Here is a 27,776-nt window from a genome sequence, read left to right as displayed (position 1 = left end):
ATTTGGATTGCCTTTTACTAGACTCTCTTAGGAATTAAAAAGAGACAATATATCTAGTTTTAATATTAGTTTAAAAGCAGATAAAAAAGAAAATACATTTGTAGGTAAAAACTTATATTGTCACTAATAAATAAGTGTGAATTTGGAAACAATTGATGTAAGGACCTAGTGCCTATAGTGTCTAATTTTAATATAGAATAAATAAAAATTGATGAAACTAAGACGACTAACCTGCAACACCTGTTCAGCAGCCAGAGCCTCAGCCTGTTTCTGAGCAATAATCTGCATCATGTGCTGCTGCTCCTTCATCATTTCCATTTTCTTCTCTTTCTCAAGTCGTTGTATTTCCGCCAGTGTCAAGCCTTCTCTATTTGTGCTGGTCACTTGTGATGCCGACCATGGGGCTCGTTTCGCAAGAGATTCCGCTATTTGTCTATGCTGATAATCCTTAGTATTGGAGAAAGAAATAGTTAATATTGTTTTTTCTTCTTAGGATCACACTGTATCCCGCATTTATTATACCATATTTGTACTAGAGTGAGAGAACGAAAGTAATTCATTTCCCTTAATATGAATCCAATCCACAACCGTCACGTTTACACCCAAACGCAATGGCGCAATGGTGCCACGACGAACTCGCCGATGTTAAATTAATGGAAAATCATGGATAAGAAGTAAATTTTACACTATTTACTATCTATTTTCATACACTACGAGATGAGATTAGAAGGACCTTACCTTAATCTACATTGTATAGTAAAACAGTAAAAATATTTTGTCTGTACATTTAATATTTTTGACTGAAAAGGATAGAGGGACACTTAAAAAGAGTAATAGAAAGCAAAAATATTTTTTTTCGTTTAATTGTCTGTCTGTCTGTATGTTCACGCTAATCTTTGAAAGTACTGAACCGAATTACTTCAAACTTTCACCAATTGCTTTGTTTTAACTCAACTTAACACCTAAAGTTTGTTTCATCAAAATCGGTTCATTAAAAAAAAGTTATCGGCATTGAATGAAGTCAAGGCGTGAGTTTGCGTGCAAATATAAAGCTAATCCATGTCTATACTAATACTTATAATAAAACTGTATTTGTTTGTGATAAATCTGTATTTTTAACCGACTTTCAAAACAAGGAGGAGGTTCTCAATTAAGTATTTTCGATTCGATATTCAATTCATTTAATTATTTTGAATTCGATTTCGATATTGGATTATTCGATTCGATTTGGGTATTTTTTGTAATATGCAATCATCACAGTTATTTTACAAAGAATATTATAAATCCCTACACAAATCAATAATATTACATTTAAGGCTGTTTCTGAACGGGTAAATTAAATTAGCCATTGACATCAACACATGACTGTCAGTCAATTCTGTTTATTATTAAATTATCATGAAGTTAAGCGGGCAAAGCCGCTGGCAGGCCGCCACTAGTATAATATTGTTGTTTCCAATCACACAACCATTTGGTCATCTTTTCCTACAAAATTTATCAAAAAGATCAAAATGTTGCCAATTCTTTAATTAATCCCATTCAAGACTTCTAGAACAACAGCTAGAAAAGCAAAAATTTTAAAAAAGCTATTCTTAACTATTTTTAGGATATTATTTAAGTTCCAAGAAAACTAAAAATCTCTTTAGCAACACTAATCAAGATAACTAATATTGTAGCTAAAAAGCAAATGGCTACCAGTCACCTACAATTAATATATGAGGCCATATATAAAAAAACCCCATATATATGGGGTGACGATATTCGCAAAGTAGCGGGCAGCGGCTGGATGCGAAGAGCTGAAGATCGAGCTCAGTGGCGTGCCATTGGAGAGGCCTATGTCCAGCAGTGGACGAGGACAGGCTGATGATGATGATGATGATGATATAAAAAAATAAGCAAGCCTCTAAATATGTGGTGCGGCCTACATCCCTAATAACTATTACTTAAAAAAACATAAAAACAGGGTCAAACTAAAAAGGTTAGTAATTCATATATTCAAAATAATGTAAATGACAAGACAATAAACTTTCCACCGAGCAATTTAATATGTGAGCCAAGAAGTCCAGATGTATTTTTTTTAAATACCTGTTGTTTTTTAATCGTATCCGCTACCTTCTTCTTTTTCTCTTCTTCAATGCCTATTCGTTCATCTTCTTTTCTGCAAAAACATTACTATTAATATATTTTTCTATATTTTTTTATAATATTAATAAAAAATATGAAACTCGATTATTTATAATCTAGGTGTCAAAATACATACTTTTTACGTTCAGATTCCTCAGCCGCTTTCGCCTCTTCGGCTTTCTTTTTATTTTCCTTATTATTACTCTTTTCTGGTCCCTTAACGATTGTAAAGCCTTCCTTAATCCATTCCTGTGTAAATGAAAAAGTTAGAAGAATAAGAAAGATGTTTGAAGCTAAAGATATTATTCAAATGCCGATAACTTTTTTTTAATGAACCGATTTTGATGAAACAAACTTTAGATGTTAAGTTGAATTCAAACAAAGCAATTGGTGAAAAAAATTGCTTTCTATTATTCTTTTTAAATGTCCCTCTATTCATTTCAGTCAATAATACTAAATATACAGACAAAATATTTTCAGTGCTTTATTATAACTATACATATGTATTATTTTGGAGAAATTCTATGGAAATCCAAATCCTAGTTGTCCTGAAAAAACCATTTGGATCCAACACTCTACCTTTTTCTCTTTCTCTAACTCTTTTTTGCTTTGTTTCTCCTCTTTCTTGTGTTTGACCGGCGAAGTGTCCAATGACGCCTTCTAAAATATGAATATAAATAAAATCATTACTATACAATAATTTCAATAATGAATATTATAAATTTAGTACATATTTATATAATATATATCTTATATAAATATGTTTTTATATAAAATCGAGTATAAATCCAATTTACTTAATTGAATTTATATATGATGTGAATGCTATATTTTTTTTATTATTGGTTTATGAGTGATGGCTATATTTTTTAACTGTTGGTTATTGAGTATTTTTTTTATTTTGATACATACATATATACATAGCTTCACGCTTTATCCCTAGCGGGGTAATCAGAGATAACGGAACGCCGAACGCTACTGTTTTTGATTTTTACGTGACCTTCCACCAGTATCTTTGATACTGTGTTTTCGAAAGTTAACCGAGGTCCGAGGAACCCCGTACCTCTCTTACCGCTCACTTTTCCATCATAGATCCTTTGTGCCATACTTTCATCACTCATTCGTTCGACGTGCTTTAGTTTGGGGATAAAATAAAAGCAAAATAATAAAGGTCCGACAAAATAACGTTACGTTCTAAATATATATTATATTGTTAGAAATCGGAAGCGGTTGTCTATGTTCCAACGTACATCCGAGTACGTTACGTTACGTAAACCACGTAATTATAATGAGTGAAATGTATCATTCAATAACAACACTACACACTAGATACTTTCCAATCAGGGCTTCCGCCTACAAGCAACTGTCCCCGTTTGATACAATTCTACTGCTTTTAAAGTTTTTTTCACCTAAATCTACCGACTTTTACACGAGTACGCTAACAATATTTATAATTTATAACATAGTATTTTAAAATAATCATCAAATAGTTTCTTCGATAATTACACTGGCGTGATCGTGCTTTGCAAGATCATTCGCCCATAACACGTTAGTACAGAGAGATTCAATAAACAAACATACTCCCAGTTCACCTGTACGCACCATATATACATATATACACCAAGTCAAGCATATATTCATACTCTGCCATCCAGGTCAATACCTTAAATTAGAGTAAACTATAGACTGTCCTTACTAATGGTGAAATTGTAATAGAAGTCACTAAATTCATTCATAATAATTTAGTTTTAAATTCTAAATATCGAGGCCAGTCGTGGCGCAGACGCGGACAAGCGTGCGAGCAAACGTTACAGGTTAACAGGGTTGGATTCCCACTCGATTAAATGAAATATTTAATATTTTTACTTCCTCGCTCTTAAAACGAAGCAAAGCGCAGCGTTGAGTTCCGCCACTCAACACGCATCGCCTCTAGTGTGTAGTAGTCTATTCGGTGGCAAGTGGGGAATAGAATTGTCTTAAAAGGAACAGTGTCTAAACACTAGGTTTTCAGGTTCCCTCTCCCTACCCTGCTATGTGCGTTCTATACAAGTGATAGTATCTTCATTCCTTTTCCTTGTACCAAATATTTCACACCTATTAGGGTAGGCAGAAGACACTTCTTTCTCCACTTTCTGCCCAATTCTCGAGATATTGCGTGTTAAGTTCCGGAACTGAACGCCGCGAATAGATGTTATTATAGATTAATACCAAACCATTTTAGGTATTTTCAATAACAAGCCAACACGAAAGCTCTTAACAACATCGACAGCTTACACAGTTTTAAAGTAATTCATTTACCTCAGGTTTCGCTTCCTCTTCCTTCTTCACTTCGACGACTTCCTCTTTCTTCTCCTCCTTCTTCTTCTTGTTTTTAGTTCCGTTATCTTTATTTTTAGGTTTTTCCGATTCTTTATTTGGTTTTGCTCTTGGTTCGGACGGAATTTTCGAGGTCGGTGGTTTGGTTTCAGCTAAGTTTTGATCTTTCACTAGTTTTTCAGGTTTTACCTGTGTCATAAATTACAACTTATCTTAAAAAAACTATAAATTATATGCTATTTAGTTTGTGTGTTAACCGTTAACACCAATTTAATGATTTTATAAATGACTAGCCCCCCCCCCCCCCCCCCCTCCACCGCTTCGCCTGCGTGAACTACATGTTTATTCATTTAATAAACAGAATTGACAGTCAAATGTGTTGATGTCAATGAATAATTTAATTTACTCGTTCAGAAACATTCTTAAATGTTAAATTATTGATTGGGGTAAGAATTCATAATATTCTTTGTAAAATAACTGTGATCATTGCATATTACAAAAATTGAATCGAATCCAAAATAATTAATCGAATAGATGAAACAAATATCGAATAGAAAATGTTTATGTTGTTAATGTCTCCTTGTTTTGAAAGTCGGTTAAAAATTCAGATTTAATACAAACAAATACAGATTTATTATGAACTAGCGACCCTCTTGCGGCTTCGCCCGCTTTTACTACTGGATTATTCATATAATGTATGTTTGCAAAGCACTTAAGATAATGTGAAAATTAATTAAACCCTAATGCAACCCGCATTTTCGTAGTTTCAATAAGGATTTTCCAACTGTTTTACACAGCAAGGATTTTTTAGTAGGTACCGTAATTTTATATCTGTGCTACTAATCTTTTCAAGTACTTATTAAAATATATTTAAATGACTATTTTTAGATAGTTAAATGACTATTTTTAAACGGAAGAAATTATAAACAAAAACCTACCTACTAATAACTACTACAAAAAATATGAAACCAAATATATCGCGTTGAAATAATACATTCAACTCCAATTATCCAATATGTGCAAACGCATCTAAATCTTCGTTGCTATAAAGGCAGGCGGGGTTTTTTTTTCGAGCTTGTGGTTAATGCTGAAGAGGGTATTCTGTCCCTGATGAAAAGCAAGCACTACGTGGCTGCCTGTGAGGAAAATTAAATAGAATGCATCGGCCGGGAACCGAACCCGGGCCGCCCGCGTGGCAGGCGAACCCTCTACAACTGAACCACCGATGCATGTTGACTATCAAGTACTCCTCTAAATTGAACACTTTCATAGACTCACGGACATAGTCAATAAATATCTTAAGAGGATATAGCTAATAAGTTTACCTCTATTTCTGCTTCCTTCTTTACTTCTACAGTAGCCGTCATATCGTCGGGCACGAGCTTTTGAAGTTTTTCTAAGTCCGGCGTAGCGTTTGCCGTTTGAAACGTATCCACCGTGGTGGCAGGCGTGAAGGTGGTCGTTGTCGCGGTATCGTTTAGGAAAGTAGTCGTCGGTATATTCTGGGAAGCTCTGAGCTGAGCGAGTATTTGGTCTTCCGTTTTCATTTCCTTTACAATCTCTTCTGGGAGTAACGAATTAGATGCAATTGCTGATGCGGGCTGTAAATGAATTATAATAATGATTATTATTTGAAACATACTTGGCACTTAAAGTTCTTGGAGTTATTTAAGATTGATATGACTTTGAGATCATTTCTGGAGGCTTGTATGGGACAATGGGTCACTATTCTTACATCTAGGGGTGTGATATTCCTGCAACGTCTGAACTAGATGGTATATTTCAGGGTGACAATGTAAGTCCTTTATGGCTTTGCCTAGCTCTAAATCCTCTTAGCACTATTTTTTAGGTTGCTATCCATGGGTGATCTAAAATTATTTGCATCAAAATGACCAGACCTTATGCGGCTACTAACGGTTACTCAAACTTTTAGTAGTGATATGAGGATGGAGTGTGGCGTCGATAAATGTGCGGGCATGCATGTAGTGCGTGGGTGTGTGATAAGATCTGATAATATTTGTAATTCAGATTCTGTTACCTTCAGAACCTTTGGTGAAGGTGGCCTTTTATCTGGTGGCAATAAGGTGCGTGCTTTTAACGGTTGGGTTATGCCGCTGTTAGCCTACACTTTTGGCATAAGATGAGTAGAAGCTGGTTGAAGTAAGATGGACACAGACTGAGTCAGACTTTGTAGATCGCCAAATACGTAAATTGTCTATTCTAATATTGAATATTTTTGAATTAATAATGGCTCCGAGGCGAAAATTTATACTAAAAGAAAGAACAATGATTGTATGTGAGTGCAAGAAATTGAAAAACTTAAGTGCTGCTGTGGAACAAATATTTAGAGATAGTCCAGTGCGAGTAGTGCGAAAAATAATAAAGAAGAGCTTAAAATGTCCTAGTCTTGCAGATAAGCCACGGTCGGGGCGTCCGAGGGCTACTATTTCTGTGGATGATCGACAAGTGGTGCGGCTATGTAAAATCAATTGCAAGATCGTGGTACGGGAGATCAAATATTAGTTGCAGGAAGCAGGCACTTCGGTTTTTGAAACTACTGTCAGACGACGTCTGCTTGGTGCAAATTTACGAGGTCACGTTACTCGAAAGAAACCTCTAACATTGATCGACAAAAAACGACGGTTGGAGTTCGCCCCTAAGTTTTTGGATAAGCCAATAAAATTTTGGAAGAGAGTAGTCTTTACAGATGAATGAAAGTACGAACTATTTGCAAATCGACGTCGTCGAACTGTATGGCGCAAAAGCAATGATAACTCTTACGACGACAGCTCACTGTGAAATATGACGGTGGCAGTGTCATGGTTTCGTTATGTTTTTCTTGGCATGGTGTGGGCCGACTTCAAATAATTCAAGGCAAGATGATAGCACAGACCTATCGTAATATTCTACGTGACAATTAAACACAACTCCTGAAAAAATAGGGTTAGGTCAGAGTTTTAAGTACCATAAGTAGTGGACATACTGGAATGGCCTTCAATGTCACCAGACCTTAACTTATTGATAACCTATTTTATTAGACCTATTTTTTTGGGACTTCGACCCTTAAGGGGGTGTTTTTCGGGGTTTATAATATATTTTATATTCTACACTTAATTTAATTAAAGTATAAATTTCAATCTGCACATGAAAAATATATAGGCCTTCGTGGCGCAGGGCACAAGGGTGTGATTGTAACGCAACGGTTATGGGTTCGATTTCCACTCGAGGTACTGTATTATTGTACATTTATATTTTAATTTCTTCGCTCTAGCAGCAATTCAAAAGCCAGGCGTTGAGTTCGGCCACCCAACACGCAATACCTCGAAAAATTTAGTGGAAAGTGGGGAAAGGAGTGTCAGGACAAAAGTGTGATAGTAAATGCACCTGGTTGTAGGTTTTATCTCCACTCGAGGAAATTAAATATTTATTTAAATGTATATTTTCATTTCTTCGCTCTGATGTCGAGACACAGCGGGGCGTTGAGTTCTGCCACTTAATACGCAATGCAAAAATCGGCGGAAAATGTGGAACCCCACTGTGCGCTGGATACAGCGTGAAGGTGATTATAAAGATATACAAACTTACGAAGTAGGTCTGTTAATATATCGATAATATAGGCTTAAAACTTCTCAGGAGAAATTTTTGTCTCCGATCGCGAATCATGCAAAAATTACTGAAAATATTTTATTATGGTATGATGGGTGCTGGCAAAACCAAAATGTCAAGCCTTTTACAGAATATTGTATCCTCACCGATTCAAATGGCTCTAAGTTATATGCTAACATATGGTTCCAAAGGATACTGGGGTGCGTGAATCGAGAGTGAGTGAGTTAGCGTGAGTATAGTACTTCATATGAGGCCGATCTTGGACTCTTTACATTGCCAATCGGAGTTTTGGCGTGAAGTAATGTCTCGTTCTGCCGATGACTGCCAGTGTCTTTGATACCAACTTGATATGATCGCGATACTGACTGATAGTTACTCGAAACGTTAAAGCCCAACATGCTAATACTGGGAGTATACGAGAAGAACATTTTTTTTGTTTAAATTAATAATTACATAAAAGTGATAAGAGCCCTATAAGGAATGAATACCTATCAAGGCCAGTTATTTGATCTTTAAGTCTGTTAATGCAATTGTAAATTATTTGAACAATTGAAATTAGTACCTACTTATATCTCTTTTTAACATATGGTGAAAGTAGAAAAAAAAATTAACCATATTGCAAAGCTCTCTAAAAAAATCGTTCATATATATATTTACAAAAAATTACTGAACTGATCTTCAATAGTAATGTAGGTTGCATTTTTTTAAACCATTAAAAAATCTTATACGAATTACGCTAATACGGTACCAAATTTATTGAAATGTTTATATTAGAAATCACTATAAATGCGCTGCAATCATGCAATATTAGAACATAAAGTAATTCAGTATATTGAATAAATAATTGTGTAGTTCAAGCGGGCAAAGCCGCTGGCGGTTGCTAGTGTACTTATAATTGCAAAATATAATAATAAAAAGTAAGGAATAAAATAAGGGAAACAGATAATAACATAAAATAATAAATTCGAAATATTTTTTTCATAACATTTATTAGAGAAACGTTCAAATGAAAGTCAAAACTTAATAGAAAAAAGAAAATAACATATTAACAAACAAAAGTGGCTCAAACCAAAACTTAAATATATATTTTTTACACTTTGGTAACTTTAGACTAATCTTCTTTAGTAATTCTTGATTTTTTTTATTTTTAAAGTGTTATTGCAAACTTAAGAAAGAAAGATACTTTTTTAGAAAATGTATAAATTCCGTGCGTAAGAACAAGTGAATGAAATATTTGGGAAGTATGTTAAGTAGAGGAAGAGAGAGTCGTAAGAGAAGCAAGAAGAGAGCTCGTTTGAGCTTCGAAAACACACTATCGATTATACTGGAGAAAGGTTAAATAAGATCCCCCGGAGGCCATGAATGTGCGGGGAACCCCACAGCGTCAAACACTTCGGTAAACACTCCGTATAGCTCTTTAGCTATACCTCTGTTCTACCTGGCTACCCCACCCCGCCAGGGATAAACAAAAGTATTCATTTTACGCTACATATTGTAGCTAAAAAAAAAGTGAAAATTATACTATATATATTTATACTATTTTATACGTTTTCTAAAAAAAGTATAATTGAATGCGTAATACATCGTCAAAGTAATACCTAATTCCAATCAGTCTTTGTAACATAATTCACCAATACTTATTACCTCCAACATCGTACTCACGTTAGGTACGTGTCAGTACGACTAGTGACGTGCCGGAGCGATGACTACCTTTCAAGTATATACGAGTACACGTACACAGTAAACAAATATCTATTCGAGCTCAGCTCAGGACTTCGAGCTTCCAGCTGTTACGCGTTTAGAAGTCTCCGGCACATCGCTTTATAATCAAAGTATATTTATTTAATTCTAAACAAAAATGGCACCGATCAACTGCCATACAATTATAATGTACATTTTGTGTTTACGATTGATATGCTATTTAACGATAACAACTACGTACTTCCGGTAACGAAGAGGTCCGTGGCTGCTTATATGCTCTGAAATTTCAATATGTTATGAATATAGGTATATAACAGGGTAATATTAATTATTATAATCTCGTCATCATGAAAGCCTCAGAAAACACCACAAAGGAATCATGAATTGTGAGACTCGGAATCAAAAGGCATAGGATACGAGGAAAGGGCAAAGTTTAAAGCGCACGTGGACCACTTCATTATTCCTGTGATACGGATGTGCACTCGCACCACCCACAACCGTCGCGTTTACGGTCACGCCTGCTGTGCCTACGACCCCACTGGTATGTACTTCCCGAAACTTCGACGATGGCATCAATAACATGTAAGTTACTGTTGAAAGAATGATCACTTCGAGATGAAAAGTGCATTCTAGAGAAATAAGAAAAATAACATAGAAATATATAAATACTAGCGGCCCGCTCGCGGTTGCACCCGCGTAAACTATGTTATTATTAATTTCGATCCCAAAAACAACCTCTTAGAAGTCGAATATTGCAAATTCCCGTCTTAGCGAGCACCTACGTCCTATAAATACCTCCTATGCAAAATTTGAGATTCCTAGCACATGTAGTTTCTGAGATTTCGTGATGAGTGTGACCTTACGATTTTATATATATAAATACCTACTATATCTACTATACAACCTAAACGCGGCTTCGCTTGCTTAAACTTATTGTTATGTAGTAGCCTAATTGTGAAGGCCAATCATGGCGCACGGGCAAGGGCGTGCCACCGAGGCAAGGTGCAGCGATGAGTTCCGCCATTCAAAACGCAATGCCTTCTGAATTCGGCTTCGTCTTAACACTTCAAAATGTGTTATTCTGATATATAAGCTACTAATTACTGTAAAGTTTCATTTAAATCCGTTCAGCAGTTTTTACGTGAAAGCGGTACAAACATGCATCCTCACAAACTTTTATTTATAATATTAGTATTAGATATGCTACGATTATTTCAATAATAAGTGCTTTGAGGAGCGTCAGTGAAGACAGAGCCCACGGTAGGCAGTCAGGCGACTCGGCCGTTAGACCGCCACTGGAACTTGCCCGTGTATGAAGTTGATGTTCGATGCAAAATCAATAATACGAGAATATTTAACAAGCAGACGAAGTTTTACATGTAAGACGGCAATTTACAGGTAATTATATGGAGGATTATCTTCAAAGTCATATTTCCGTAAAATCCTCGAGGAAAACTTAATTACGAATTAAAACGTTCAAATTCATTATTATTTCATATCTAAATTTCAATATACATATTATAAAAATTAATAATAGTAATTAATATTATAAAAAGCTTATAGTTTGTTTGTTATAGTTTGTTTGCTTGATTTGAATTTAAGAATTAATTTTGAGTTAGATTCATACACCCAAGGTATGCCTAATACCTATCACATCACATCAATGGTCACAAAGTACCTGCAGTCGGTGTTCCCACTAGTGGGAAACCGTACTTAAAAGCTGGGCTTCTAAGAGGACCCAAGACACCTTTGTACAAGGCATGGTTCATGAAAATGAAACTATTTCCAAGTGAGAGCTCGCAGTACAGAGAGGGGGGGGGGGGGGTTCTATATACAACGATAGTCGTGATTCAACAAGTAACGTAACGTTAAGGTTATATAGCCCGTTTGTATCGCCGTAAATAAGGACGTATTTGCACACTCTGAAAAATTGCAGACAATTATAAATAGTTTTTCCATATAGGCATATTTATATATATTTAGCTTAATTATAAGAAAAGTGCAATTACGTCATTGTTGCTCTTTAGCTAAAAACTAATTTAATTTTACTGACCGCAAATCAAAGTGTTTGTAGTTAATAAAATGGAAATTATAAAATTAGGTCACACGGCGAGTCAGGCCCGGTGCGACGTGTGCAACAACCAACTTAGTTGCTGCTATGCTTTTAAAAAACATAACGTATCCTATATATAGCAGGGTAGGCAGAGGAAACCTAATGTAAAACACTCCGTTCCTCGCGGGAATCGAACCCATACCTGTCGCGTCACACCATACGTACATCCTCGACACCGACCGACAGACCGCCTAAAGTTAACATATTTATATTAATCATTTTAAGTAACAGTACTAAAATCGATGACGAAGTATGTAATTGACATATTAATTTGTCCTTCAATGGGGCCATGGTGAAATTTCTAAATTGACATATCTATAGCCAACTTTGTGAATGAATTAATACTATAATAAACATGCCCTTATATGCTTAATTTATATTAGATTTCAATATTATCAATATAATCAATGTAAGTATATATACATATACATGTGTATAGGGTCGAAGTTACTTCGAGCATTTATAGTCATCATTATCATTATAGGATGTTGTCATGTGTCAGTACGGGGGCGAAGCTACAACTTGAATATACGACTGCTATAGTTTAGGAAATGTTTTACACTCTTTATATTATGAACATTATAAAAAAAATACTAAATCTGAAAATTTGAGGAAAGACTATTTTTGTATACTTATATTTCTAATAAAAAAAATTCGTTTCTATGTATTTGTAATTTAACAAGAAAATTTCATTACTTGTTGGAAAATATATAAACAAAAGAAAAATACTTTTTAGAAGACAGAAAAACTTGAACGTAGCGGGATTTAAAACTCGTGCCTCTTGGAAACTGTCCAAGAGACGCAGGTTCAAATACCGCTACGTTCAATTTTTTCTGTTTTCTAAAAAGTAATTTTCTTGCCTGAGTGTGGAATAACAATTTAAAAATGTAAAAAATATGAATTTTTCATTTTTTCTATAACCTACACTGTAGAAACTATATCGATACCGACAATTGTCACCAAAAATACAAATAATCTATACTCATATTATAAAGCTGAAGAGTTTGTTTGGTTGTACGAGCTAATCTCAGAACCTAAGGGTTTACACCAAATTTATCAAATGTGTCAATGTGTCAAATGTCATACACCACTCTTAATTTCAATTTGACAACGCGCTAAAGAGCTACAAATAATATAAATCGCTGAGCATATAATATTCATAATTCAAATTAGTTAAAAATAAACTATCAATTGATTTTATTCGCGTGAATCGAAAAATTCAGTATCACGAACAGGCCTTTGCTCATGTGTGTCATAACATTTATATTTATATTATTAATTACTTTCTGGAAAATATTTTTTTTAAAGTTATGATGGAAACACAGAATATAAAAATTTGGAAATAAACATAAAAAGTTTTTTCTCACCTAGTCAGGTAGTCAGAGGCCAACCTAGTGTTAACTCTCCGTTCTCCACTTTCCTCCCAATTTTAGAGACAATACGTGTGACACAACTCAACGCCGCGCTTTGTACACCAGAGCGAGGAAATGAAAATAATTTGAACATAATCTTCCGAGTGAGTACTTTTGGATCGTGGCCTGAACGTTACCACCGGGAAATATAAGCTTAATATTATGTATACATGCGTCAGTAGAAGTGTGCGTTGTGGTTGTCCCAGTCGAGAAATCGAATGAATTACTTTAATTTCCTCTTTTAATACGCCAATATACGGCGTCAAGTTCTGCTATTCAATTTATCATTCTTGTAAATTCGGCGAAAGTGAAAAACAAAGACCTTGCTATGCAGCAAAATCGAGTGTTTAGCTCGTCGAGTCGTTAAGAGTGTGTCATGTTAACACGCTCGCAGATTTACACGATACCAACAATAGGTTTATCCTGACTTTATTTTTCCTGATTTGTAAGTAGTTGTGGGACAATTATAAAATAATCAAAAGTATTGAGTTTTTTCCCAGACGTTTGGCCCAAATTCGACACTTTTAAGGGTTTTTGAGCGGCAGAAGTCAACTGTTTAAATAAAAGGTTGCCTGTAAGATATCACTTATGTGTTGAGCGATACTTCATTGTTGATCATTCAGAACATCAAAAAATATAAAAATAATATATTTCAAAGTGAGTGTGAAAAACATAAAATAGTGTACGCAATAGCGTTAGCAAGGTTAACGAGACAAGACAAGTATGAATGAAAAGCTAAACTTATAAAACTTAAAAAAATTAGTCAATGTTTAAATGTCGTTCATGATTCCTTTGTAGAAAGCATTCTGTCCGGCGGAACCCGATGTTTTCAAACACAAACAAATAATAATTAAACAAAAAAGGTTTATTTAAATAAAGACATCGAATTCGCCATTCAAATTTTTCAAAAGTATCGTGCTGACATTTTATTGTACGAAAATAACATTTTAATAACAACAAACAATCAAACAAACACAAGAGATATTAAACAATATCAGCACAACACTATTACAAAAGTTGCATGCATAGTGAAGAAGCAGGTGTTTGAAATTCGTTATAACATAAGTTTATTATTAAGAAACAAACGAACAGTACATCAAAAGTTAGTTGAAACGAACTTGTTTTCGAATATAGAGTCCAGCGTCGCCAAACGCACCGATTTTTAGCCTAAAATTAAATGACTCCTACGGGACAGGCTTTTCGTCACTATTCCGCGCACTGTGAGTAATATTTTTTGATTACTTCATCCTTTATTATTATCTTATAAAACAAAGTCGCTTTTCGTGTCTGTCTGTTGTTTCTAACTCTTCTTCTTCTAAACCACCCAACGGATTTTGATGCGGTTTTCGCCATTAGGTCGAGTATTTTTCGTAGAAGGTTTATATATAGTTTATTATTTGTACATTCTTATGTAAAAAAACATAAATACGATAAATATGTATAAAGTCCTACCCGTTGAGACACTTTCGCGCATGCGCTGCTTTAATGGTAAGTACTACATGAAAATAATGTACTGGAGTATTGTTCCTCTTAATAAGATCTACAAAAAAGTCCGCGACAGCATATTCGTATCTTAAGAATAACGCGTAGTGATCATTTTTCTGTCTAAAAATAATAATTTCAATATATTTTTTATTGTGAGGGATATTTTTCCATAATGGTATTAATCCTTATCCTTTAAAATACTTTATTAATTTTTTACGTTAAACGAAAATAAAATTTGCTTTTTACACTATTTCGAAATTGCGAATAGTTTTACAGAAAAACGCATTTAATTGTTGACACATCACGCCGTTTACACATTAACTGTATGTTACTCAAGTTTCACTTATCCCTTACTGACAGCATATAAAAATAAGTATATCAGTTACGTTGGCCAGTTACGTAGTGCTTGCTTTTCATCAGGGACAGAATACCCTCTTCAGCATTAACCACAAGCTCGAAAAAAAAAACCCGCCTGCCTTTATAGCAACGAAGTTTTAGATGCGTTTGCACGTATTGGATAATTGGAGTTGAATGTATTATTTCAGCGCGCGATATATTTGGTTTCATATTTTTTGTAGTAGTTATTAGTAGGTAGGTTTTTGTTTATAATTACTTCCGTTTAAAAATAGTCATTTAACTATGTAAAAATAGTCATTTAAATATATTTTAATAAGTACTTGAACAGATTAGTAGCACAGATTTAAAATTACGGTACCTTCTAAAAAAATTGGAAAATCCTAATTAAAACTACGAAAATGCGGGTTGCATTAGGGTTTAATTAATTTTCACATTATCTTAAGTGCTTTGCAAACATACATTATATGAATAATCCAGTAGTAAAAGCGGGCGAAGCCGCAAGAGGGCATTACCTCCCCCTACCTCTCTTACCACTCATTTTTCCATCATAAATCTTTTTTGCCATTTTTTCATCGACTTCATCTGTGACATCATCTTTAGTCCCTGCCATTCTGTGTATCCCTTCATTGCGGATTCGATCAGCTAAGCTGACTCCGCATATCCTACGGAGAGATCGGATCTCAACGGCATTCATCTTTCTTTCATTCTTCTTCTGTAATACCCACGTTTCGCTGCCGTCGGTATCAACACTGTATTGTGTACGGCCAAACGCGCAAGGCTAAGGCTCCGTTTCCCCTGTTACCGGCAGCAATACGCCTTTCCACATCCATCTCGTATCTTCCATCTCTACTGAACATACCTCCCAAGTATACCACCTCATTCACTTGTTCTAATATCTTACTTACCATTCACACTCACATTGCATTCCGTGCTCTCTAAATTTCAAATACCAGAACCTTTGTCTTACCCGACGACATATGGGTGAAAACCCTGCCTACGTCTAGTGCCTCGCAGAGTCGAAATGCAGAAGAGGGTACTAAGTCATGCAGCGCTGCTGCACACTCTCTGAAATGTATCTATAGAATACTGATAGAAAGCAACTTTTCGACGATGTTCATGGCTTTGCAGCTTTGCCTCAACAATCGCTGTGTCACCAATGCGCTTCTTGGCGCGATTTTCAATCGAGTCCGAGGTTGCTAGCTGATATTTAGCAGATCCATCCCAAAGGTGGCAGCAGTACTCTATACACGGTCGGACTTGAGCTTGATAAAGTTCAAGAAGCTGTCGCGGAGTGAAATACTGCCTAACATTTGAGAGGATATCCAGTTTTTTAGCTGCAGTTTTAGCCAAAGACTCGATATAACGTCCAAAATTCAAATCTGACGTAAAGTTCATGCCAAGAAACTCAAGATAGTCAGCTATCGGCACGGGTACATCTCGGAAAGTCAGAGCAAGATTGAAGGGGCTCCGTTTTGCTGAGAATAAATACGCCTGAGTTTTGGTAGCGTTAAACCTGAGAAGACTGGCATCGCCCCATTCGGAGTCGCCCTGAAGTGCCAGGTTCAGACGATCGATCGTAGACTCTCGACAAAACTGGATTTCGTTCCGGCTGGCTTTTGCTTTGGACAGATATTTGTCAACAACCGTGCTATCATCAGCGTACCCAACGATATCGGGTGTTAACATATCGTTGATGTGCAGCAGGAATAGGGTTGCGGACAGAATAGATCCTTGAGGAACACCGGCATTTATAGCCTGTTCATCAGATACGTGGCCAGATTTTCTTCAGTTCACGAGTATTTGGTTCAGTTCACGAGCTTTGCGCAGTGTCAGCCCAGGCAGTATACACCTCCTGCGTCCGCGATTCTGCACGGTCACATTGCATCCTCGTGTGAAGATCGAACCCACGACCGTCGCAGTCAGCGTATAATCTTTAATAGTTATGTAGTATGTTATTAAGATTCAAATCTAATAAGAAAAATGAAGCACTAGAGGGCTACTTCCCCTATTGCCATTAGCTACTAAAAGGGACTAGACAAAGATTTCAAACCAAAGATAGCCAAAGTAGCTAGAGTTTTACGTCAATCCCGTATCGAAATCATAATAGAAAATATTGTGAAAAATCATTATATTGTCCATTTTAAATTTCCTTTCTACGTTTAAAATTCATAAAACTAAATATATAAACAGAAAAAAACATAACATTATAATCATATTTAAAACATGGCCAGATCCGACATTTTATAACATTTACAGAGCAACAACAGTTTTAATTTTTTTGTTTTGTAACTAGAACTTTTAACATTTACTTCTTTATGTATATTTGAAAATTCGATTTTAACTATAACTTCCACCATAAAGAGTAATTAACTAACGCACATTTGTTACTATCCTAGTTATACGGAAACAAAACCCTACGCTAAAACCAAATAAAACACAAATCACTAAATAATACAACGAATTCCAAACACATTGATATAAGAGTCGTCACCAGAAGTTATCAAGGTTCACTCACCTCAGACTCCCAAAAGAACACCGGCAGATTGTTGACGCGCGTGTCGTTGCGGGCGTTCATCGCCTGCATCCACATCAGATCCTGGGAAGGTCCGGGTTGACCCCACAGGGAATCCTGGAATATATTTTCTATGTGAACCCAATGACAGACTAAACTCCAATTCACAAATTAAAACACCACCACGTTATAATTATCATTTAATGACCAAATGAATACATGGTTATATCAAAAATTGCACGTTGTAGCCTTATTTATAGATTTTTCTCGCGCGTTTGATACTTTGGATCACAATATGCTCGAGAATAGATTAGAGAGTACCGGAATACGAGGCCTACAAAAAATAATCTTACAGATAGAAGTTACTGTGTGAAAATAGGCCATAGCTGTAGTGCAAGCATGAAAGTTTCAGAAGGCACGGCTCAAGGTTCAGTACTAGGACCACTACACTTCATGGCTTATTAGGATAACATGAGCAAATTATTTAGTCACTGTACCACTTATCAGAACGCGGATGACACTTGCATGCTTGTTTCAGCTAAAAATGTAAAGACGGGCTATATGTTATGGCAGGAAGATTTGAATGTTCTAAAAAGGTGGTGTCATGATAGTAATTTAGTAAACAAAAATTATACACATACATTCAAAACAAAAATTATACACATACATTCACCAAACCTAAAAACAAATAGCAATATAAACTGCAATCTTATAGCTCATACTCATAACGACAAGTGTGTCCCGCAATAGAAATGGTACTCTTTCATAGATACTTTATTAAAATAAACTTATAATAAGCACTTTTGAATCGTCGAATGAACATTCATATGTGTGTACAATGAACATTCATGTTTTGTTCATACAAAAAGCTACCACCGGTTCGGAAGGCAGTTCTGCTGAGAAGAGCCGGCAAGAAACTCAACAGTTGCTCTTTTCAAAATCAATGGTACAATCTATTACATTAGTTGGCAGCTATCCTGCATTACATTCAATAGATGTTTGTCCTCTAAGTATTCTTGAACAGTGTCAAGCTTTACTTGTCAGAATTTTTTTTACTGATATTTTAAATTTTGGAAGTGGCAAATCTAGAATACACTGTGGAATTTTATTATATACACGTATGCTCAGACCCATAATATGTATGATTGTCACTATGTTTACTATGACAATGTATATTTTGTCGGACAAAGAGAATATTATAGTATATAAATTGGGAAGCAACTGTAAGAATACCTGCATCTTTGAAAACATCTCGCAGAGAATCTCGCGCTCTTAGTTTATAAATATATCTCACGGCTCTTTTTTGGAGGATAAATATTGAATTTATGTGGTGTGTGTGGTAAATTAAGAGCATTCATAGCTAATATCTACATGCATGCTATAGCTGACATAAACTCAATATATTAAAGCTAAATAGCGTATTGCATTAATATAAGTTAATTTAAATGACGTGACAAGATCTGGAGCTCATATAGAACCCTAACAGCCCAGCTAAACCTTAAGAGATATGAATAATCGTTCTGCGTGGTCAGTGTTAAATAAAATGAGGTTATTATTCTGACCTAATAATTTAAAATAACATAAGCCAGGAGTACCTCCACGCGGTGAAGGCGGTAGCAGTTCATGTCTACTTTTATAATGATACGTATATCATTGACGTCTTTGCCTCGCCCCTTAAGAATACGTACGATCTTTGAAGGACTCTCTTGCTTCCCAGATTAAACAATTCTTTTATAGTTTTTTTTTATTTATTTCTACCCTCTTTTACACAAGTTCGCTAACAGTATAATAAATAATTAGCTTTACATATCAATGCTCAATGTATATTATTATAAATATCAAGTATCAACATTGGTCGTATTTTTTAAATTCAAAACAATTCAAAATCCTTACAGAAATTACGATAATGTAGAAAAAAACATATTAGAAGTCATTATAGTTGTCAGTCAATACTGTTTATTAAATGAAGAATGTTTATTGAATTAAGTGAGTGAGTGAGTGCGTGCGTGTATATTGGTACTTTAGTGCTATAAATAATTATGTTATACACTAAAAAAAATAATTTAAAACAATCCAAATTACCTGTACATTTATTATGGACACTAAGTTAAAAATATTTACATATCACGTCTAAATCTAATATCGATATTTGATATCAATAAATATTCACAAATTCAAGAAAATAAATTATATGAAGTACCAACATAAAATAATGATATATTAGTGATAAATAAGAAAACTTACCTCAATACCCAAACCTGGCTGTTGGCTAAGCATGTCGCGAGCGCCCTGCGGTCGCGATTCGAAACCACCGAGGGGGAAAGGAGACATCACATCCTAAGAAAAATATAGCTTAATTTTAATATATTTTCTACTAGTTTTTTTTATGACACAAATAAATAACACAAAATATTATTTATTTTCAATTATCTGGTAGCTATGAGTCGTTGAGTGTCATGTAGCGGAATTAAGCACCGCCGCCACACAAACAACGAATACTATTAAAGACTTGATAATTGCTCCACGACTATTTCCTAAAAATAAAAATCACATACACAAACAAATTTTTCAAACGATAAACTACAAAAAATGGACAAAAATACTAAAAAACCAGAGCGGGGAAAATTAATACTAGTTTTCAGTATATGAATTCTCTATCGGAAACGAAACCAAAACCTTCGTGATTACATTCAAGCGTTGTCCAATACGAACTCAATATACCTAAATTATTAAATTATATTAAAATACACTACAGTATGATCGATTAGTACTTAAGATTTAGCTTATGGAACTTTTTCGTGTTATAGGCTCGAGAGGAAAACAATCAAAAGTTGATAAATCAAATATTTTTGTAAAATAGTAAAATTAAATTTGCACAGCCACCTACAGCTAACTTCAGAGGGATCCACGACTCTCCGACCATACTATAGCACTTACCAATTGAGCAAAAGGGACCACAGGCCCGTAAGAGCCGAGCGGGCGCATGATAGTGTCGCAAGCGCGTCGTACCATCAGGCCCGGACTGAAGAAGCCAGCTCTGTACCAATTGTACATGTCCTTCGATGAAAATGGCCCTTGGATTATTTTCTGTAACAATTTTTATTGTTTAGCTATATTACTTAAAATATGCTTGGATGCTCCCATTAAAACACTTCTGAATTCTCGAGGCATTGCGGCATTGAGTGGCGGATTTCAACGCCGCATTTTGCCTTGTTAAAGGAGTAAGGAAACAAAAGTATTCAACATATTATTCCTCCGAGGGTCTGAAAATAATGGTCTAAGCCTGAATGCGAGTAAGACAAAAGTTCTGGTATTTGAAAGAAACAGGGTTAACGAAGCTTTAGCTGCATTGATGAGACGGCGAAACGTCAGCACAGCTTCGCGTTTGGCCGTACACAATGCAGTGTTGGTTCCGACGTTGTTATATGGCAGCGAAACGTGGGTATTACAGAAGAAGAATGAAAGAAAGATGAATGCCGTGGAGATGCGATCTCTTCGTAGGATATGCGGAGTCAGCTTAGCTGATCGAATCCCCAATGAAAAGATACACAGAATGGCAGGGACTAGCGCGGATGTCACGGTGAGAATGAAGAAGAACGTGCTCAGCTGGTTTGGGCACGTCGAACTAATGAATGATGAAATAGCAAAAAAGATTTACGATGGAAAAATGAGTGGCAAGAGAGGTAGGGGGAGACCTCGGTTGACCTTCGAAAACATGGTATCGAAGATATTGGAGAAAGGTCACGTAAAAAGCATGAGGACTCCCCGAACGGCATGTATGAAGAGGTTGATGACAGTGGACGAGGCGAAAGAAGTATATAGAGATCGTAGCGTTTGGCGCTCCGTTCTCCCTGACTACCCAGCTAGGGATAAAACGTGAAGTTAAGTTAATTTGAAGTTATTCCTCCGAGTGGGAAACGAACCCACAACCATCGTGTTTACAGTCGCATGCTCTTGCCCTTGCGCCACGACAGCTTCAAAGGAGTATGTCAATACTGGAGAGAAAAAAAAGTTTGCTAAGTAAATGTATATTTTAAAGCTTCACGCTACTTCGCGTCCGTTCCCGGGTTTCGTGTAAAAAGTAGTGGAACCGACCGAAAAATTGTGCGCCTCTTTGCAAGTGTAAAAACGACAGTGGAAAGAGTTTAGCGTAGACTATCGCAAAAAGATGCTCTTGATTATCTAGATGGAAGCTCTTTGTTCTAAGGACCTGGTATCGGCGACTCTGTGCAAGTTTCAAAAAATTATAAAGTGTTGTTTTGAATTTTTTTTTGTGCAAAACTTTAAAGCGTTTTTCTGAAGCTTGGTATTTTTAAAGTGTTGAGCACGATAACTCAAAATCTACTGAATTAATTCGCCAAGTAACATGGAGGGGGTTTTTTATTTTTTTTTTAATTAGTGATTTTACAATAACAAATTAGCCGATTTTTGTTAGCAAAACTCATGTTTTGACTTCAAGTGTTACAAAAAAATTGAAAAAAAAAAAGTGGACGGAGTATTTTTATGAGGAACGGAACGGCTTACCCTTCTATGTAAGGGATACATGCGTGAAGTTAAAAAAATGTTCAACCGGGCAAGCCGCGGTCGCTCGTACACAACTAAAATCTGAAAAAAAGATCACAATTTTTAAACGAAATAACTTACCTTAGGATCTTCATAGTACCACTGGTCGACCAAATTTGGTACAGACGACGTGTTCTGCGTCTGAGTCATAATGTTCCCGTATATAGAACCAAATGGCTGGGAGTTTTGCATCATCGGGAATAGGTTGTTTTGGACCATGGTGTTGGGTGTTGGAAGCTGTGGGCAAAAGTGGGGTAATTAGATTACATTTTGTATATCTTACTGTGCAAATAGATAATATTGATAGAAAACAGATATTATGGGGCCATATTTTAGGTTGTTTTACAGATTGGCTGAGAATTGTACATCATCGAACAAAATATATTTTGGATCATAGTTTGACGGTAGATGGAAAATCGTTGAAATTAGTCTAATATACATAAATGCAATGGGGAAATTATGGAAATTAGTATAATATAAATACACTGGAGAGTGTGAGAGTCAATTCTTAAACTGATTGTCATCATTAATATTCAAGATAGACGCTATTTAGAGGTACTATTTAGTTCAAATGAACTAAGTGTTAGTATATATTTGATTAAAGGAACAAAGTACCAAAAAAATCACAATCTTCTAAACCACATAAGTTTACAACAATATGTTACTACTACAAAATCTCTTAAAAAAAGAAACAAAAATATAAAAACATAACAAACTCACCGCAGCGTTACTCTGACCCATAAACAAAGAATTGTTAACCATATTCGGCGTAGGCACTGGGACGCCGTTGCTTGGCTGGAAACTGCCAATCACACTTTGTGTTGGGATCGTGCCAATTATATTCAAGCCAGAGTTCTGCATTACTGGCATATTCCCTTGCATGGGCAAAACCATGCCATTATTAATGCCAGTCCCTTGGCCAATTGGCAGTCCTAGCGAGGAGTTCAGGGCTTGATTGGGTATGCCAACATTTTGTAATGACATCGACGTTGGCATCTGCTGTACTGAATTCATTATCAATGGCATGGGCGCACTTGATATATTCATTTGTATATTGGAATTTGTCATTTGGGTACTGCCAGAGTTGACTTGGTGCGTTATGTTTGCTATGGTGGTGTCATCTAACGTCATGTCGTTAATTAGATCTTCAACGATTTTATCTTCTGTTGCTTGTGTGGAATCGCTAAAAGACGAAAAGTTTGTTTATATCAAAGTTAGAGAACAAGTGCTAAGTGAACGGAAAACAGCACATACTATATTCCTACCAACATTTACACTACTGTACATCTAGTGCCCTACACTGCCTACACTAAGGCAATACTTTATAAATACTACATTAATTACGTCACACGAATTTAATCAAAGATCATGATCATGATCACAAATTCACAACCACAACATTGGAAAAACCTCTTTTAGATAGATGGTTTTCCTAAGGGTGGTTCACATATTTTACACGTATTGGAGGAATCAATATTAATAAATCAAAACAGCATTTCGAATTATGTTTATATATTACTAGTGGGCCCGAACGCGGCTTCGCCCGCTTGAACTATAAGAATATTTATTAAATATATTTATGAAATTATTTGCAGTTTTCAATAGAGAGATGCGTTAAGCAAGCTCTTTTTGGGTGACGTTTTCTAACAACAATCTTTGCAAATCGTTGCTTAGCAACGACGGTTGTTATTAACATGGCGGAATAAATTAAATGTCAAATTAATAAGTATTTTAATATATTGGTATATATCGAAAACATTACAAATATGAGAAAAAAAAAGTATCCTATGTCCATCCCGAGACCCTCAAGTATCTCTATATGAGTATTTTATCACAATTAAATTAGCGGTTTGGCCCTGATTGCGTAAAAGACAGACAGACAGACAGACAGACAAGAGTTACTTTCGAATTTATAATATAGGTATGGATTTTTATAGAAATTTCGCAGTCCACCCCTTGTCACACAATCTCTATCTTCATAACGCGAAATCTTCATAACACCAATACACAATTTTAAAAATAACACAAGCGCTAGCGTGTGATTATAAGCGCGACGGTTGTGTATTCGATTTCCACTACAATAATTATCATAAATATTCAATTCTGTATTTTCATTTCTGGTAAGTAAATCGTGGGGAGTGCCTTACCACTAAGTTACCCCTACTTACACAGCTACATGCAGAATACAGAGTCAAGCTATACTCACGGTTCCACATTCTGAGCACTAATGGGTAATCCGTGCAATATATTCAACAGACCGGCGCTATGACTGTTGTCCGCCTGCTCATTGGGCACCACCATGTTTTGATGTTTCTGCCTAAAACTGTTGTAAGGTGTTATAATAACCATTTGAAAGTTACTGCTCTCGTCGTTTGTTTCTATGAAATCTAATTCTGACCTTAAGAGTGCGTCAAACGTCATGCTTCTTGTGTCTTCGTCGTCGAGCGATGATAATTCTTCTAATGAGTCTATAGAATCTATTTTAGCTGCATTAGTTTGGTCGTTTGTACCGGCGTTGGCAGACTGTAGAATGTCATACTTTTACTTATTTCATACTAAATTAATATTGTCAAATTAAATATCACATTAGATAATGACGAAATCATTGTGCAAAGTGTATTAATTTTAACAAAGTGGTACTCGAAACTGCACTTTAATCTTTACATAGTTATCTTACCTTTTTATATTTAATTTCGCCGCTATCAAATCTTTTGGGTGACAATTTCTTCGCTTTTTCCGAGGCCCACCATTCATCTGAACCTTCTTCCGCCGTTTTCGAACGCGATAGACCCCAATGATTTTGATGTCGAGTTAATTCTAAAAAAAATGTTAATGAAATACAAAAAAATACTCTATTTATGATATAGTACGGTCGACAAATTGTGGTCGTGGTCTGAAGCTATAAAACGGTGGTGCGCAGGTTTGATTTTAGGACGTTTGTCTTACTTTTCATTATTTTCTTCTGGAATCGACAATGCGCAATGGTTCAGAAACCATAAGCCCACAGTTGCCACGACCGTATATCACAAGACAAAGAAAGTAAAGAATTTATCGCTAACAAAATATCACTACTTACACACTAATACACTACTACATTAAGAGCAAGAGCAAGAATTAAATTTAAAACAGCAACAAAAAAGGCACAGAAGATCGGAGTCTGACCTACAAAAAAATTTAGAGAGCCAAGTCACTGAAGTACTCACGATATGGAGTTTCTTGAGTTTTGGGCAAATTCGACTCATCGTTACTGTAGCCGTGGAACGCACCAGATGAATCAAATGTACCCGCGCCCGCTTCTGCATTATCTACGGCCCTACAAATGTAATCTTTTTGTATTAATCTTTTATATTAAGTTTTTTAGCAGAGATAACTTGTATATATAGAATCCAGAAATCAGTCCTCCACTTTCCGCCTGAATTCGAGAGATTACGTTGCCAATGGCAGGACTCAATGCCGTAGGTACTCTAAATTCCCAGAGCGGAGAAATTAAAATGATTTGTTCCCCAGACAGAGGATTAAAGTCGAAGTGCCTCTTCACTAAATTGACATAAATTGAATAGTTTCGTTTGCACAACATACTTTGCTTTCAGAAGAGATGACTGAACTACTTATATTTGCAGCTTCACTGAGGCTGTCTAGTGTTAAGTGTCTTTCCTCACGCACCGCTCAATTATCAAGATAGTGCATGTTGAGTGGCGGAACTCAACGCAGCGCTTTGTACCTTTACCAGAGGGGGAAATGAAACGAATATGTATTATACCCATAAACGAAATACATGAAAGTTAACTTTGAAGGTCTTGGTCTGGCCTTGCAGCACTGTACTCGCGGCCAGAGTTACCTCCATTCGTACGAAACCACAGTAAAATTTGAATATCGATCGTAAAAGCTCTAATTCGAACACGAATGTAACTAGCATTTAACAAACTTTGCTCAAATACTTTTACAAGTTTGTTTGCAGTACGGAAAGTTCTTTTAATACCGAGAACTAAGTTATTCCGTTGCAAAATGTATCTAAGTACCTAGGCCAAATTAAAGTTTGTTCAAAGTTCAAAATCTAAATGGAAAATTATTCTGTACGAATAAAATATTGTTGGTTCGTTCTCCACTCGCGGAAATGAAATATTTATTTAAATTTATATTTTCATTTGTTTGCTCTGGTGTCGAGTAAAGCGCGGCGTGGAATTACGCCACTCAACGCAATGCCTTCAGAATTTGGCACAAAATGGGAAACGGAGTGTCTTAACACTGAGTTATCCCTCTGCCTTCTCTGTACAGGAATGTACATGAATTCTTTGCAAAAATAGACAGTTTTTAAATATACCTACATGTATTCACATATTGGTTTTAATGATCCAACATTAATTAAAATTAAGTAACATTTTAAACTACTATTAAAATATCATAAATCATAATACATTAAATAGCAATAATGTAAATATTATATTTTAAAATGGTGTTATAAAATCTATATTAACTTTAATGTTAATTAATTCACTGCGAGCCTGACATTATGTTGAGGTTTTATTTTATAATATCATTTTGCTTTAAGAGCAGCATTGTAATTGCACTTAAAAACGTCTATCAATATTTCACCGACGTTACAAAATAAGGTCACAAAGTTACAAAGTAAGTTCCGTCCTTCTTAAATAGTGGGAACGAGCGATGCGGACTTCGAAACGGTGTTCGCAAGTCGCGGTCCGAGTCGCAAAGGAGCCGCCCTTGCGACACTGTGTTCCCAGTTGTTGGTACCTTCCACGGTAACCAAGCCAAGGTCCGAGCTCTTCTAGCTCCGCGTCCCAAAGCCCGGTGACGCTGTAGAGGCCCATATGGCCAACAGCACTGCTGGTACTACTCATTCGAAAAACGAAAACGAAACAATGCCGACTTCACTGTTTTACTGAGACGTCTTCACTTCACCGCGTTCTGAGTATCGACGAATACCTAAACGATGAATACCTAAATGACGAATACCCAGGTTCGCGTTAGATATTTAATATAAACAATCTTACCACTCCGGCAGATTATCATCGTTCGGTGTATCGCCGCCCCAAGTACGTCTGTTAGAGTTCCACGACTGAGGCCGGTCTTGTCCCGCCGGCCTTTCGCTCCAATCTCGATCTAATATGATTAAATCGGAAAACACAAATAAATAATCTAGCAATTTCACGACTTCCGTTTTTCTTCTGAGTTGATAATTATTATATTTTTCTAAGCACTATCATCTGTAAGAGACCACTAACAGTGATCGTCTTTGCGTGATTCCTATCTATGTCTCAACAAATACTAAAAGTAAACTAAAGTGTAGTTTTTTAATTATTTCTAAGACTGAGAGAATCGAAAGCTTCGATTCTTTATTTCATAAATAAAATGTCGAATTTCGAAACCGATACTCTCAACAGATATCAGTAATTAAGATATATTTTATAAGGACGACTCAAATTACTGGTTGGCACTTTTATGGGCTGTCAACAGCGACCGAAAGGAAAGGATCGCTAACTCGCTCGTCAGTCTGCCCGATTAATTGTTTGGTATTGGATATTGTTACTAGACTGCAATATATCACGCAATACGTACTGGTCCATCACCG

At 35.7% G+C, this 27,776-nt stretch overlaps 1 protein-coding gene across 4 annotated transcripts in view; it reads right to left on the bottom strand.

Moving 5' to 3' along the window:
* Gyf (GIGYF family protein Gyf) overlaps window positions 1-27,776 on the bottom strand; it is a 45,101-nt gene that overhangs the window by 8,806 nt on the left and 8,519 nt on the right. For all 4 annotated transcript variants that reach the window (XM_085206715.1, XM_085206717.1, XM_085206718.1 and 1 more), the window contains exons 7-22: window positions 27,199-27,307; window positions 25,393-25,502; window positions 24,867-25,006; window positions 24,588-24,712; window positions 24,396-24,512; window positions 22,910-23,372; window positions 22,271-22,426; window positions 20,564-20,713; window positions 19,871-19,963; window positions 17,630-17,743; window positions 5,766-6,041; window positions 4,423-4,629; window positions 2,704-2,784; window positions 2,261-2,373; window positions 2,086-2,158; window positions 232-447 (exon numbers count right to left, since the gene is read on the bottom strand). In XM_085206715.1, coding sequence (XP_085062841.1) covers window positions 232-447; window positions 2,086-2,158; window positions 2,261-2,373; window positions 2,704-2,784; window positions 4,423-4,629; window positions 5,766-6,041; window positions 17,630-17,743; window positions 19,871-19,963; window positions 20,564-20,713; window positions 22,271-22,426; window positions 22,910-23,372; window positions 24,396-24,512; window positions 24,588-24,712; window positions 24,867-25,006; window positions 25,393-25,502; window positions 27,199-27,307 — 2,543 coding nt within the window. The remainder of the gene's footprint in view (window positions 1-231; window positions 448-2,085; window positions 2,159-2,260; window positions 2,374-2,703; window positions 2,785-4,422; window positions 4,630-5,765; window positions 6,042-17,629; window positions 17,744-19,870; window positions 19,964-20,563; window positions 20,714-22,270; window positions 22,427-22,909; window positions 23,373-24,395; window positions 24,513-24,587; window positions 24,713-24,866; window positions 25,007-25,392; window positions 25,503-27,198; window positions 27,308-27,776) is intronic.

Source organism: Heliconius melpomene, chromosome 21, assembly GCF_056956725.1.
Source record: "Heliconius melpomene rosina isolate 202511_hmr_F chromosome 21, ASM5695672v1, whole genome shotgun sequence".
NCBI classification, from domain to species: Eukaryota; Metazoa; Arthropoda; class Insecta; order Lepidoptera; family Nymphalidae; genus Heliconius; species Heliconius melpomene.
This window is presented reverse-complemented; position numbering and strand designations above follow the sequence as displayed.